Source organism: Onychomys torridus, chromosome 22, assembly GCF_903995425.1.
Source record: "Onychomys torridus chromosome 22, mOncTor1.1, whole genome shotgun sequence".
NCBI classification, from domain to species: domain Eukaryota; kingdom Metazoa; phylum Chordata; class Mammalia; order Rodentia; family Cricetidae; genus Onychomys; species Onychomys torridus.
In genome coordinates this window covers 38,159,094-38,174,626 of record NC_050464.1, presented here as the reverse complement: position 1 = coordinate 38,174,626, position 15,533 = coordinate 38,159,094, and the positions used below count along the sequence as shown (strand labels likewise).

The 15,533-nt window shown below is 49.2% G+C and overlaps 1 protein-coding gene across 2 annotated transcripts in view; it reads left to right on the top strand.

The window, feature by feature from the left end:
* Ankrd13a (ankyrin repeat domain 13A) overlaps positions 1-15,212 on the top strand; it is a 33,191-nt gene extending 17,979 nt beyond the window's left edge. Inside the window, exons 5-15 of one of the 2 annotated variants that reach the window (XM_036172066.1) lie at positions 1,056-1,199; positions 1,935-2,124; positions 5,657-5,723; positions 6,906-6,987; positions 8,203-8,264; positions 8,717-8,850; positions 9,259-9,416; positions 10,208-10,315; positions 11,201-11,361; positions 12,817-12,884; positions 13,384-15,212. In XM_036172066.1, the coding sequence (XP_036027959.1) occupies positions 1,056-1,199; positions 1,935-2,124; positions 5,657-5,723; positions 6,906-6,987; positions 8,203-8,264; positions 8,717-8,850; positions 9,259-9,416; positions 10,208-10,315; positions 11,201-11,361; positions 12,817-12,884; positions 13,384-13,579 (1,370 nt within the window). In that variant the 3' untranslated portion in view covers positions 13,580-15,212. The remainder of the gene's footprint in view (positions 1-1,055; positions 1,200-1,934; positions 2,125-5,656; positions 5,724-6,905; positions 6,988-8,202; positions 8,265-8,716; positions 8,851-9,258; positions 9,417-10,207; positions 10,316-11,200; positions 11,362-12,816; positions 12,885-13,383) is intronic. The other variant, XM_036172067.1, reaches the window with a different exon arrangement.
* Positions 15,213-15,533: the final 321 nt, after the last annotated feature.

The following is a 15,533-nucleotide window of genomic DNA, read 5'->3' as shown; positions in this document are numbered from 1 at the left end:
CTGTGTTTTTGTTTTTTAATTTAATTTTCTACAAAATGCATGTATTTCCCCAGAATATTCTGTGAGGCGATTGATGATATATTTTCATAGGTTTCTGATTTTCCTTCTTGTAGGCCGGTGAATTAACATTTGGTTTTTATAGCTTCTCCATCTCACTAGGATTTCCAGCTTTAATAAAAAGCAGCAGGGGCTGGGTGGCAGTGGCACACACCTTTAATCCCAGCACTCAGGAGACATCAGCACTCAGCCAGGCGATCTCTGTGAGTTCGAGGCCAGCCTGGTCTACAGAGTGAGGTCCAGGACAGCCAGAGCTACACAGAGAGACCCTGTCTCAGGAGAGAAAAAAGCAGCAGGGTTTAGACCTTTGCTGTACTGTGAATGGAGGCTGTAATGTGGTAGCTGTGGCCATGTAGCAGTGAACGTGTGAGTGAGAAGTCCAGATGGGCACACTCCTCAGCCCTGGAGGGTCAGTCTAGGCCAAGAAGACTGCTGGGGAATTTGTTTACTGTTTTCTCGGATGTGTTGAAATAGACGCTTTTTTCTATATTTTTTGACATTTTTTTAATGCTGGGAATTCAGCCCCAGGGCCTGATACATTCTAAGCATGTACTCTACTAGTGAACTACACCTCTAGCCTTCCTAATTCTTGTCTGTCTGTGCTGCTGGGATTAAACTTAGTGTATGCAACTGGCCTATCACAGGGATAGAACTCCAGCCACTTAATTTTTTATTTTTATTTATTTATTTATTTAAGTTTAAATGGCCTTACTAGGTTGTCCTGGCTAGCCTCAAACTTGCTGTGTGGCCCAGACTAACTTCAAAATGAGCTCCTGCTCACCCTCTTGAGTACTATGAGCAGAGGCTTGCACCACCCTGCCCAGCTTCCATTTCTGTTTTTCTGCATGAGTTCCTTTACAAGGGGGAAGTCCAGTTGTGTTTGAACAGTCACGACCTAACCACTCCGCCCTGTTTATTAACATCAGAACCCCGAGTTCCTGGCTCAGGCTTTCTGCTGAGCCCTGTGTTCTACTCAGTAATACGCCTCTCTCCTCCAGTGCCCCTGGTCTCTAGAATCTGCCCGAATGACGTCTGTCGCATTTGGAAGAGTGGCGCTAAGCTGCGCGTGGACATCACTTTGCTGGGCTTTGAGAACATGAGCTGGACAAGAGGGAGACGAAGTTTCATATTTAAGGGAGGAGGTCAGTGACTCCATTGTCATCATCCCCGCCCAAGCCAAGCCCTGGGTCACTTTGTTGTTGTCACTGAGACAGGGTCTCACTGTGGTGCCCAGGTTGGCCTGGAATTCTCCTTGTAGACCAGGCTGGCCCCTGCCTCCTGATGCTGGGGTTAAAGGTGCGCACCACCATGTCCAGTAAGTAGCACAGTAATTGTGAACCATCAGAATGTATTTGTATTTTATTCTTTATCTGTTCGAGACTTCAACTTTGTGGTTGTTGGAGTCCTCTGTCACATGTGAGCTACTCGATTTCCTGAGTGTCCGGCTGTCGTTCTGTACACCCTTCAGAACTGGCGTGATTCTCTAGTGAAGGTACAAGTAGCACACTGCTCACCAGCGTGGTGAACAGACCATTCACGTCGGCTCTCTAGCAGTGTTTTCTAAAGGTCATGGGGGAAATGACTGTGTTGGAAGATTAGTTTTAAAATCTCCATTTCGGGAATATGCTCTGGTGTCTCCTCCAAGTGGTAGAGGGTTGACAGACAAACACTGTGCACAGAGAGTGAGCAGCCGGGGGTCTTGGAAGTGAGGTGCTCCGTGGCGGTGTGCCTCCTGTCACCCTGAGGTGCTCGAGCATCTGGAGGTGTGGACCAAAGGAGTGCACTGTAGGTGCTCTGAGGGGGGGGGGGGGGGGGGTGGCATTGCCGCCTGTGTCTCCTAGGCATGTGCTTTCTCACACTAGTGCTCTTGTTAACAGACAACTGGGCAGAGCTGATGGAAGTGAACCACGACGACAGAGTGGTCACCACTGAACACTTCGACCTTTCCCAAGAAATGGAGCGCCTCACCCTGGACCTCATGAAGCCAAAGAGCAGGGAGGTTGAGAGGCGGCTCACAAGCCCAGTCATCAACACCAGCCTCGACACTAAGAATATTGCCTTTGAAAGGTAGGGATTTAGACTCCAGTTCACCGTCTGGTCTGGGACTGCCTTTGTTAACGGCATGTTTGCAGTAACTGAAGTTGTGACTGGATTAGGACTTTTTCTTTTTGAGTATGCTTAATGCTAGTGGGTTTCCACAGTGATCACTAATGCTCACCAAATAAGATTCCTAACTGATGTCCTGTGTGCATCATTTTTGTAGCATGGTGTCTAAGCCTCATCTATGTATGCTTCTGTGGACACTGTCTTCTGGGTTCTCTGGATCTTGTTTTTGTTTTAGCAGTTTTGAATGCATAATACTCCTTCATCCCAAAATGTGGATCTTTGAGTTTCCTGAAGCTAGAATTGGCATTGGCATTGTATTGACATTAGGCAGTCAAATTTATACTCACTATGATATATTGTGACCCCATCTCCCACCTCTGAGGCCCAGTGTGTAGAAAAGTCTCGGGGTGTTCAGTTCTTTCCAGTTCCTATGAGCTAGCTCTCCAGAGGGGTCTGGGCCCTGGCTAATCCCCATGACACACTGGGCATAGCATCTACCTGTGCTGGGCATGCTGGGCATGTACAGGGTACTTGGAGTATGAAGGAAGTAGAAACTGTCATGTGTCTCTGCTGTGGGAGTCTGCAGTGACCCCGGTGTTTGCCCAGGATAGCACATCTGGCTGGCTGCCTGAGACTTATTGTAACCTGAGCTAATCTGGGCACTGTTCTGGACCTAGGCATTCTTTCTTCCCATGATTATGCTAACTGATCCCTTTAAAATTGTTTTCTTCTGTTTCCAGTATACAATCGGTGAAGAAAACTGAGAGATAGCTCTTTAGTCAAATCTAAAACATAATTACCCTTTTTGTTTAAATAAAGCCATGAAAGCAGGGTGTCTGTACCAGGCGAGGGCCTGCAGCCTGTGTTGTGTCTGGGGGCCACTTTTGCTTTGGAAGTGGAAACTGGGTTCTTGAAGACTCCTGGCTAGGGACACTGAGGGTTAGGGACTGACTGGGATCATCTGCAGGGATCTTGCTAGCTGTCTCTAGGCTTCAGCATGTTCCTCTCCAGGCAGGGAGGCCCTTCAGTGTGAGGCTCTAGACCGAAGGAGGCCATTGTCACTGCCATAGCCTGTCAGCATGGTGAGAGCAGGGTGACTAACAGCAGTGGCTTTGGGCAAGTGGCCCAGCCATCCACTTTCCTCAGCTGGAAGACAGGCAAGTGAGCTTCAGAACACAGCCCCCAGACCTGTGACCCACCCTGAGGCTGCCATTCTCTGTTGCTCCTGGGGATTGGTGGAGCCATTGTTTGGGATGAAGTGTGGCTTCTCCAGGGTGTGTGGACTGGCTTTAGTCCACTGAGTGCAGACGGGAAGCAAGAGTGTCTTCCATTGTACTAGGACGAAGGTACATTGTGTGGTCATGTGGTCAAGCTGGCTTCTCTGAAGCGGACAGTGGGCTGACTGGCAGTGCTACAAGGCAGCTGTTGCTTCTGCACTGTTCTGTTTTCACGACGCTCGGGTGTGACTGGGGAACTTCTGAGTGTGAGGTTTGCTGACGCAAAGATGTGTGAACGATCAAGATTGTGGCTCTCCTCGAGGTTCTTTGCCATGTTACACTGTTTACTTTTGTCCTTTTCCTGGGTCTGTACTAGGAAATTGACGGTTACAAATCACTGCCCTCCCTAATGAGCTTTGGCAGGCCGTGTGTGCTGGTCATACTTGGGATTTTACTCTTTTCCTGAAAGATTATGCTGTGCTATATCAAAAAAAAAAAAAAAGCCCTGCCAGTTCAGGGCTGCCTTTAAATCGTGTAGTAGTCACTGAGTCACAGTGCCCACTAAGTGGCCTTCAGTGTGTGGGTCTCAGGTGGGACGGGCAGGAGGAAGCTGGCTGCTGTCTTCTTCAGCCGCCCATGCATGCCGAGCTAATGGATGCACAAGGAGACTTAGCAGCCGGGTTTAAAATACTAGACACTGACACTGAGTGTCTAACTCGACCGTTGTCAGCGTGGAACTGCCGAGGGTGAGGGGCCGCGGAGGGCCCGCCCCGCACTAATGCAGCAGGGAAGGGAGTGGCATTGGCACCCCTCAGGCTACGTGTCTGCAAACAGCAGTTTCCCAGCTTAAAACATCGATGTCTCAAATATAAGGAGTGAGTTAGTTAACTGAAAGGAGTGTCTTGACTTTGTCACTGGTGACAGACAGCAAGAGCTGTGACTTTAGTCAGCTGGGCGTGGTTCCTGGTCTTGTTTGTGCGCTGTAAGCTAGAGTAGCCGGCATTTGCCGTGGTTCCTGCAGGACTCCATCTCTGGCTGTGTGGGTCCTGTTGCACTGACTGCAGACACGCAAGAGGAAAACTAACATCCATGGGTCTTCCTTTTATGATGGGTTAAAACAGACAAATAAAACTCACTGTGTCCCTGATTTGATTTACCAAATTCCATTGGACAGGGAACCAAAAACATCAAATTTCAAAGCTGCATTTTGCTTTTGTGACGTGGCTTACCCACCAGTGTTCTCTGAGCTTCCTGTGTCCACTTCACTGGGTCAGACAGAGCAAAGGGTAGACTTCTGAGAGCTAGCTCCACACAGTGCCAGGCAAAGCTAGGACGTGATGTCCTAGCAAAGCTCTGGACGACTCCTGCGGTGCACCTCCTGGGGCAAGGTGTTCTGAAACATTCACACCCAGGAGTGGCAGGAAGCTCTTGCCTGTAATTCTAGCACTTGGGAGGTGGAGGGAAGAGGCTTTCTGGTTTGGGACCAGCTTGGCCCACAATGCAACATCCTGTCTTTGAAACAGCACACAGAAAAGAAGAATCAGAACCCAAAGGCTGTTCTTGGATCCTGAATACATTTTCTCCCAGAAGTGTGTAGCTTTGGGTAACTGGGTTTCTAGCACATAGCCCATGCTACAGCTGCAGCTACACCCTGGGGTAGCGACTCAGAAATCGCTGCCCAACTGGGAATCAGTGGCTGCACTATCAGCCAGTTTTCGGGCTTTCCCCTCTACTCTGCCTGACCTGATGGACACGTGACTCTCCAGACATTGTGAAAGCTTTAATGGCCTTTCCTACTCCATCTGCCTTTCTCCAAGAGGTGGGGAGCTCTGGCCTTCACTTCTGAGAATTCCTGGATGGAAATGGGAGGCTCTTATGCCCATGCCTGCAGTAGATGACCCAGATAAATGCTCTGACCCAGATTTCTCCTTGGAGCAAGCGAGACCTTGGACACTGGTCCTCTCCACTTACTTCTTGAGGATAGCTGTCCCACAGATGTCATGACCTTTGTCCCCTGTGCTGGCAGTTCCTGTTTAGAAGCCAGAAGTGGAGGCCTCCTTTGCTGGAGTGAGGCAAATTGATTGTTAACCGTGGGAGGCAGGCGGGGGTGGGGGCGTTTAAGCCATCTGTCATTGGTAGGATCCTTTTGTGGACTATGGGACCATGATTTGCAAGTGTCCTTGACTAACGTTAGCTGGGGGACTGTAAAGGCTGTGGGGTGAACTCAGAATGGCATACTGTACATGTGGAAATTTGTGGTGTTCACTCTTTACCAGAACTAAATCCGGATTCTGGGGCTGGAGGACAGATAAAGCAGAAGTTGTTAATGGTTACGAAGCCAAGGTAAAAGGAAACTTACAATAAGATTTCATATGGCTTTTTAGCTTCTATGCAAATGAGGAATCGGTTCTGATTGTTCTCATGCATCTGTGCGAGAAGATCCCTGGGGAATAATCCAATGTGTCTCCTACTTGATGTTTATCTTTTTTTGGTTTTGAGACAGGGTTCCTCTGTGTAGCTTTACACCTTTCTTGGAACTCACTCTATAGCCCAGGCTGGCCTCGAACTCACAGAGATCCCCTGCCTCTGCCTCCCGAGTGCTGGGATTAAATAGGCATGCGCCACCACCACCCAGCTTGATTGATGTTTTATCTTAACTGATTTTCAGAAAATGGGATAGCATTCCCTGAACAGGTCCACAGCTTTCCTAAAGAAAAATGATGGTTGATTCTGTTTTTTACATTAAATTTAGCCAGTTTGTCTCTTCTAAAGATGATACCATGCAATAAGGAGCTCCTGTGAGTCTTCATTACTTAGGTTTTAGTTGATCTCTAGAGCTGACGCTGTCTCCGTTTCTCAAAGAGCATCCCAGCCCACTTTACACAGCATCCATGAAATGACAGGGATGTCTGTCATGTCATCTGGCACTTGATCAGCTGACAAGCTGTCTGCTGGACTTTCCTTAGTGTACGGCGGCGGGGATGGAGGGAGCCCGGTGCTGTAGGGTACTGTAGGGTCCTCTGCTGGCCTCTGGGCGAGCAGATCAGCTCCATCATGCTCAGATGATGCATTTAGAAACAGCTGCTGTGCTCCAGACTCTTGGGCAGCTGTCAGCACACAGCACACCCAGACCCACACACAGCCCTACTGAGCAGCTCTCTGGCCATCAGGAGAAAGGGTGTGAGGCTCTCTGTCTCCCAGCTCTAAGGCAGTACTGTGAACGAGCACCACGGATCACAGGAGGCAGGGTTAGGAGCAGGAGGAGCCCAATGCAAGCCCTCTGTGCAGGATACCTGCTGAGCCCCTTTAGCAATGAGAAGGGCACATGAGAAGGGCAGGTCGCTGCTGCTGTGCAGCGGCGGTGTCCCCCAGGCTCCCAGGGGTTGGGGGGCTGGGGGTTGGTGACCGGGTCTCACCTTTAGTTTGCTGGGTTTGCTTGATTTTGCTTCAGCATTCTTGGACTTGCTATGCTTGAGCTGGCTTTGATTCCTGTGTCACTGTTCTCTTTTACACACACATCTCAAGGTTTACACGGTCAACAATGTGAGTGTGATAACCAAAATCCGCACAGAACACCTGACCGAGGAGGAAAAGAAGAGATACAAAGGTAATCAGCACCACCCTGCCTCCTTCCCTCTGACTGACTGACTGGGGAGAGCAGCAGTTCTCAACCTTCCTAACGCTGCAGTGCCTTGACACGGTTCTTTGTGCTGTGCCCACCCCAACCATGAAACTATTTTTGTTGCTGCTTAGAACTGTAATTTTGCTACTGTTATGAATTATAATGTAAATATCTGAGTTTTCCAATGGTCTTAGACGACCCCTGTGAAAAGATTGTTTGACCCCTTAAAGGGGTAGTGACCCACACTCAAGTTGAGAACCACTTGCCTAGACAGCTCTATTTAGTTTGGGGTAAATGTGCTTGAACATACAGATCCTAACTTTTCTTCGTAAAAATTTCCTTAGTTTGACTTTTTCTTGGAGTTTGTCATGGTTGGTTTCAGTTGTTGTAATTAAAGCCATTCACAAGGTGTGTCTGTGTGTTATTACAAATAGCTGTTGGATTTAGCAGCAGCGACGAAAATGGAGCGTGAGAAGGTATTGGAACTTGGGCTCTTGGCCGAGTCACCGTGACTATGGGCTATTACTCCTGGCTTTGCCGGCTCCGTGGCCTTGTGAAACTGTCCCGCTGGAGGTCTCATTCTCTGTGTAGTAACGTGGAGGTTCTGCTGGGCCACCGTTAGTCACTGACAAAGTGCAGCTGTGTTCCCGGGGGCAGGCTAGTGTCAGAGCAGGCACTGAGTGCATGGCCAGGGTGGCAGAGATCCACACCCAGCTCTCCTCTAAACCAGGTGCTAAATCTACTCTGCTTGACTTCCTTTTTTTTTTTTCTTCCCACTTTCCTTATTGATCAATGTTAATCACATATAACAATCAATGGTGCTGCTTGGATTCTTTTTTTTTTTTTAAGATTTATTTATTTATTATGTATACAGCATTCTGTCTGCATGCCTACAGGCCAGAAGAGGGCACCAGATCTCATTACAGATGGTTGTGAGCCACCATGTGGGTGCTGGGAATTGAACTCAGGACCTCTGGAAGAGCAGCCAGTGCTGCTGAGCCATCTCTCCAGCCCTTTGGATTCTTATAATGGTCCCTCCAAGTTAAAGCTCCTAATGAAAGTGTGCTCTAAGGATAAACTCGCCCTGTGGATGGTTTTATCTCCCTGCCTGCAATTGGAATCATTATTGTAGGGAGCTTGGATCAAGACCCGGGTAATGCTATGAGGATCTTGATTCTGTTTATCTTCCTTCCTCTCTAGAGGACCGGAATCCACTGGAGTCTCTGCTGGGAACTGTGGAACATCAGTTTGGTGCTCAAGGGGTGAGTTGAAGACAGGGCTTCTCCTGTTTGTGATGGCGGCCGCTGGGTTCTGAGTAGGTCCCTTGACTTCCCAAGGAGTACTACAGATGCTCTTTGGGTAGAGAATGGATGAATGGAACTTTGAAACATCAAGATTTTGGAGGAAGGGTAGGTTCTAGAATCAGGCTCTCGTCTGTGATGAACAAGGGCCTTCTCTGGGTGTGGCACTGGAGACAGGCTCAGGGCTGTACACTGCTCAGCAAGCATTTGACCCCCACCGTGCATTCAGTGAAGCTTCTAGATCCCACACTGGCTGCCGTGGTTCTGTCTTCTCCACCCAGCACATAAAGATGGAAGAGGATGTGGACTAACCCGGGGGGCTGTTTTGTTAGACTTGCTTGTCCCTGCAGTAACGGGGCTTTAGTGAAGCCGCTTTAGTCAGGCAGCTGTGACTCCCCTGAGTTCTGGCTCAGCAGGACCTCACAACGGAGTGTGCCACCGTGAACAACCCCACGGCCATCACACCCGACGAGTACTTTGACGAAGACTTTGATCTGAAAGACAGGGACATTGGAAGGCCAAAGGAGCTGACGATCAGAACACAGAAGTAAGTGGAGGGCGAGGCTGCGTGTTCCCTCTGAAACTGTGTTTCCGTTGGGTTTGGTCATTCCTTGCCCTTTCCTTTAAAGGGAATGTTGAAGTTACTTAACCTGACAAAACCTAACAGTAGTGGCTCTCTGCTTAGCCTTTGTCGAGAGAACAGAGAGAAGAGCACCTTTGTCCTGTAGCGCTCTATTTTATTCACTGCCAGGAAACCTCAGCTCATCAAGTGAAATCTGTCAGTGTTCAGGGGAGCTGAGTTCCTCAGGGTTCCAGTCCCTCACAAGTCCTGAGGTCAGGAGTAATGAGGAGGTGTAAGGTTCCAGAGGGTGGTGTGTCTAGCCTGCGGAGTAGCAGTGCCCTGCCTCGCCCACCCGGGGCTCTGGCTTCAGCCCTACCCTGTCAAACCACACAGGTTTAAAGCTACACTGTGGATGTGTGAAGAGTTCCCGCTGTCCCTCGTGGAGCAGGTCATTCCTATCATTGACCTCATGGCTCGAACCAGCGCTCATTTTGCAAGGTTGAGAGATTTCATCAAATTGGACTTTCCTCCTGGATTCCCTGTCAAAATAGGTATGGTTAAATAGAATTGAGGGGTACCTGCAGGTTTGCCTGTTTGTGAGGGGGACCAGTGCACGTCAGGGAAATGGAGCATATCAGAGAAATTAGCAGCAGGCTGTGGTGGTGCACACCTTTAGTCCCAGCACTTAGAAACAGAGGCAGGTGGATTTCTGTGAGTTTAAGGTCAGCCTGGTTACAGAGAGAGTTCTAAGACAGTCAGGACTATGTAGAGAGACCTTGTCTAAAACAACCAATAACATTTTTTTAAAAAGCAGAGCTGGGCAAGTGTGGTGATGCACACCATTAATCTCAGCACTTCAAGACAGAGACAGGTGGATCTCGGTGAGTTCTAGGCCAGTCAAGGTTACATAGAGAGGCACTGTCTCAAAAAACAAACCAAAAGAACAAGAATGGAGAGGTAGTGTTCGCCTTTGATCCCAGTACCCAGTACCCAGGCAGGCGGATATGTATGCGTTTGAGGTCAGCCTGGTCTACAAAGTGAGTTCCAGGCAGGTCAGAGCTACATTGTGAGGCCTATCTCGTAAAATAAGAACCACCCCCAAATAAAGAATATGAATTCTTGTTTTAATGTCATACCTTTAATGTAAGCAAACTTCAAATTGGATAATTTTATTTTGAACTTTTTGGATTTTTTGTTAATACTTCAATAATTGTGTGTGTGTGTGTGTGTGTTGCTGCCCTAAGCCTGACAGAAACCTGCTGATAGAGTGTGCTTTGCGTAGTGCTAGCCAATGATTGTTGTTCTCGGTGAAGTCTCCTGATAGAAGCTTTTACTTTGTCAGAAATCCCCTTGTTTCACGTTTTGAATGCACGGATTACATTTGGAAATGTTAATGGCTGTAGCACTGCTGAAGAGAGTCAGAATGTGGAGGGGACCCAGGCTGACACAGGTAAACTGAAGAACTGCATTTGTGGCTTTGAGAATCCTATGTCATTAGACTAAACATTTGATGTCACATTTGATGTCAATGACTAAACATGGGATGTCAGTAGACTAGACATGGGATGTCAGTAGACTGACTAGACATGGGATGTCAGTAGACTGACTAGACATGGGATGTCAGTAGACTAGACATGGGATGTCAGTAGACTAGACATGGGATGTCAGTAGACTAGACATTCACTGTGGCAGGACTTGGAACAACCGGAGGAGGAAGGGTGCATTTTGGCCACAGTTCCAGGTCGCTCAGTTGGCTCCCTTAGGGAAGAGAATCTTCGTACTTTACAGTCCACCAACTTCCCTTCATTAGGATTATGTGTTAGTTTCCACAAGAAAGATCAAGGACAATGAAACCATACTCTGGTAAATTTTACAGTCTTCCAATAGCAAATTGATTTTTACCACTTTGATCTTTCATGTTTTGTTATTTGGCAGCGCTGAACTGAGAGCCTCACGTACCAGGCCAGCGCTGCACTGCTCAGCCACATCCTGGCTCCTGAGTGGTTCCCAGTTTCACTCTTTTTCACCTGAGATGTCTTTAAGCTGAGCACAGGCCTGTAACTTGTGACTCAGGCCTGTAACCCAGCCCTTGGAGGCTGAGGCAGGAGGGTTGGAGTCCAGGAGTTTGAGGTCAGCATGAGCTTTATAGTAAGATCCCCGTGTCAGGAAAGAACAGTCAAGGAAACAACGCCCCCCACACACATAGTTGAAAACACACCATCCTCTGAGGCTGGAAGATTATGAGTTTGGAGCCAACCTGGGCCTGAAAGAAAACAGTTGTCTGAATTGACTGTAACGAGCGAAGACTGGACAGTTAGTTGTCTTTGTATTTCAGCTTCCCAGGTCACAAGCTTTGAGGTTGATCAGTCTGTGTTTGAAATTCCTGAGTCCTACCATGTTCAAGACAACGGCAGAAACGTGCATCTCCAGGATGAGGACTATGAAATAATGCAGTTTGCCATCCAGCAGAGCCTGTTGGAGTCCAGCAGGAGTCAGGTATGCTGGCAGCACGGAAGTTTCTAGCTCAGACTTGCTCTAAGTGACAAGGTTGGCATGTTGGCATGGTGACGGTGTCTGTGCAGGTCATTTCACAAAAGCTCGCTGTCTTCAGACGGGCTTCCTTCAACTGTTGACCCGGGTAGCTCTTGGCTGTTTTTCAAGGTGTGCTTCACAGTCTTGTAGTACTGAAGTATCATGTTCATGTCAGTTGTCTCAGTTAAGGTAGTGATGTGGACCTTCACCCCAGTGCCCCAACGAAGACAATCACTGTGTCACTAACGGCTGCTTAGTCAGGGTGTGGTAAATGAGCTCACTCTTGACAGTTGAGTCTCCTCCTCCGTCAACTCTTTCCGCACCTCAGTCAGAACTAAGAAAAGGCACATGGGGGTGGGGGCGTATCCCTCCCTCCTGCGGCTTCTAGTGCTATTCCAGGAGGCTTGCTCTTCCGCTGTCTGGGGTGTCTCTGCTGGAAACATGGCCAGCCCCCAGCCTGCTGAGGACAACAGTGTCAGCACTGTCTGTCCCTTCCTTCCTTTCCCCACGACAGGGCTCCTGTGGTCCAGTTACTGGTTACTTCTTTCCTCCCATTGTCCATTCACAGGAATTTGCAGAGCATGCTGGGAATCTTGGGTGAACTAGCTCCTGCTCTGCTGGAGCCTATGAGCTTGAGCATAGTGTCCATGAGCCTGTCAGCTCACAGAGCTTTCTGGGTTGAGCAATTCTAGCCCCGCCCCATCTTTACCCCCCTCCCCCACTGCCATCATAGACCCATCCCAATTCATTTGTTGTGTTTTCTCTTTCATTATTTTTTAATGTGCATGGATGTTTTTCTAGCATGTATGTCAGCGTCTGGTGCCTGAGAAGGCCAGAGAGTGTTGAATCCCCTGGAACTGGAGTTATAGATGGTTGTAAGCTGCCTGCCACGTGGGTGCTGGGAACCAAACCTGGGTCCTGGAAGAGCAGCCATTGCTCTAACCACTGAACCATCTCTCCAAAGCCCTCTTTTTGGGGGGTGGGGGGTGGGTGGGATGGGGTTGGTTTTATTTACTTTTTGGCAGCGGGGCCGGCTGCTTTGGGAAGCTCCCTGTATTCAGCCCCTAGACAGAACTGTCTGCCCCCCCTCTCCCCGTGCAGACGAGCTTAGCCATGCTCTCCCCATAGCTGTGGAACCTTGGTAACTACAATAGCTAGAGCCCAGGGCCTCAAATACCAAACTGTGTCTTCTGTTTGTCTCTAAAGCATGCTGCCTTGGCTGTTTGAATGTTGCCCTAGGTTAGTGGTTCTAGGCTGGAACTATGTGAAGCCTGAGAAGGCCCTGAATCCAGAGTGATGCCTGATGCCGTCCCGTATGGTAGAAAAGTATACAACCTGACAGTCACTGTATTCATTTCCTGGTCATGTGGGCAACTATTCCTTCTATGAGGTATTTATACCTGTCTTTGGTTTTGCCAGGAACTTTCGGGACCAGCTTCAAATGGAGGGATCAGCCCCACCCACAGCTATGAAGCCCAGTATGAGAGGTAAGGGATGGGACTTTTCAGGATGTGGCTTTTGTCAGACCTAGGTGGGCACAGGCACCTGGTACAGAGTCAGCTCTCCCATTCCCCCTCTGTGCTTCCTCCTTAAACCAGCTCTGAACTGAGTGCATTTCTGGAGGGCACTGAGTGCTGACTGGCTTGCAGCCAAGCACTGGGTAGATGTTTTCTGATTGGCCTGCTGTTCTGTCAGTGTGTGATTGCAGGGCTGGCTGGGGGAGAGCTGCAGACACAGGAGACTAGAGCAGAACCTCCTTTTTCCTGTGTGAGCAAGGACGTGTGAGCAGTGTGGGTCAGGAACCTCAGCTTTGCTTTCAAACAGCCAGGCTTCCCTTCATAGTCCTGGCTGATGCTGGGTCACAGAGGCCAGCACCTCCTCCTCACCAGGAGTGCTTGGTACAGTGTGCTCCTCCTCATAATCAGGAAGGAGATAGTTGCCGCCACTGCCTCAGGACAGAAATGACTGTCCCGTTTTCCACCCTAGGGCCATCCAGGAGAGCCTCCTAACCACCATGGAAGGCCCGTGCCCAGGTGCCCTCAGTGAGTCGAGCCGTTTTGATAGTGACCTGCAGCTGGCCATGGAGCTGTCTGCCAAAGAGCTGGCGGAACAGGAGCTAAGGCTGCAGGAGGAGGAGGCTGAACTCCAGCAAGTCTTGCAGCTGTCACTCACCGAGAAATAGACATTTCTGTCCAGGGCTGCTCGGGAGTGTATCGTCAGCGAGACCCTACGGGCAGAGGGCCTGCACTTCCTGCAGACAGCAGCTGCCCCTTCCTTATGCAAAGGAGCAGGACCAGGCACTCCCCAGAGTGGAGAAGGGGAGCGTTGGCAGGCCCCATCTCCAGCTGAGGGGAGGAGAGCATCGTCACCTTCCATTAGCTGTCCTGGCTTGCAGGTCACATTTTTACTACCAGCTTTAGACAGACGCCAAGCCCTGCAGGTTAGTAGATACATCTTAATCAGGAGTTCCAAGAGTTCCTGTAGGGTCAGGGTGCTTTCTACACGGGAGCAGCAGCCTTTGTAGAGTGCTCACCAAAGAAACGGGTTATGCTGACCTCTTCATTTCCCTTCCTATAGGGTCCCTAGGATAGGACATTGCCATTACACCTCCTCATCTCTACCTTGTCCATGCCCTTTACCCCAGCTAAGAGGATATGCACAGGATCTATTTTAGATTATGGCTAACTATTTGCATCAAATTAAGATATACAAATGACCACGGATGTTGCCTTAGCCTTAAAAATTACTAATAGTTTTAAGCCACCTCACTCCACACACTGAGGACAGTTCCTTTGGGAGCAGCATCCTCCAGGCTACACCTAGGCAGCTAACCCTGTCCTTGGAGGAGCAGCTAGGGGAGTCCATGGCTGGTTCTCAAAGCAGGCAAGCTGACCGAAGCGCTGGCCCAGCAGAGAGCCAGCTGCATGGCCTGGCTTCCTCAGAGGACGGGATGGATTTGAAGTCAGAGGGACGCTAACATGGAGTAGAGAGAGGCTCTTCATCCAAAAGGGAAAAGGGACAACTCATTGCTTTTTAGAGTTCAAATCAACATCTTTCTGGATAAATATATTTTTTAACAGAATCTTTTTATTATTTTTAAAAGATATAAAAATGACTACTCCCATCAGTAGCAATACAAGGTTATGCATTTTAACCAGATTTTCTCAGGCCTTTTTTGGATACCTTTAGTAGTTAACTATTTTGTCTAGCCCTCCTGTAAATACCTATTGCTTAACAGACCGACCCCCGGGGGTACAGCCAAGGGCATCCTGTACCTCTCACCTGGTGCGGGCGTCACCCCCACAGGCTGCGCTGACCACTGGTAAACAGCACCTTCCTCTGTTTTGCATCTGTTTCCTGTTATGCTTCTTTTGGGATAGGGAGAGAATCCACCAGTCCCAAGAATGTCTGTTTGATACAGTCAGTGTTGCCAGTAAAATGCTCTTAGACAGAAAGAATTGTGATTTCAGTTCCTCATAGCCATCTGCCTTTGTCATGGTCTGACCCAAATTCCTTCCCTGTACATAGGCCAGTGTGGGCATTACATGGGTACAGCTTGGCGGCCTGTTTACTTGGCGTTTACTGGGAGCACAGATACTTGTGGGAATGGCAGTGCTTGGGCCATGTCACTCACTAAGGTGACTCCCAGGTAACTCCTGTGTTTGCATTCCATTGCTCTGCTTTCCTGATCTGTGACTGTGTCCCTAGGAAGTCACTCAAAACGGGACTGAGCATGGCATCAACATGTTGCAGCTTTCCCCATGTGTTCTCTCTTAAAACGCAAATAAATACGCTTCCATAGAGGGTGCTCACAATCCTGAGGGCCAGAGTCCTGTCTCTTCTCGGAGCATCCTCTTTCACTGGAGGCTCACGGGACACGCACTCCCCGTTACAGTGCCTGCGCGCGCGTGCGCACGCACACAAACACACACACACACCAGCCTTCCTGCCCAGGGCACAGTCAACATTGCCTCACAACTTGTGCCAGCTGGAGATAAGTAAGAAGCATCCAGTATTGGGCTGTTTGGACTCTCTTCATGCCCCTTCTGAAGTGTGGCGTCTTCTGGAAGAAGGAAAAGTGGGTCGACATCAGCACCGCTGAAATGCACTCGCTCCTTGAAGCCAGGGGACTGGGG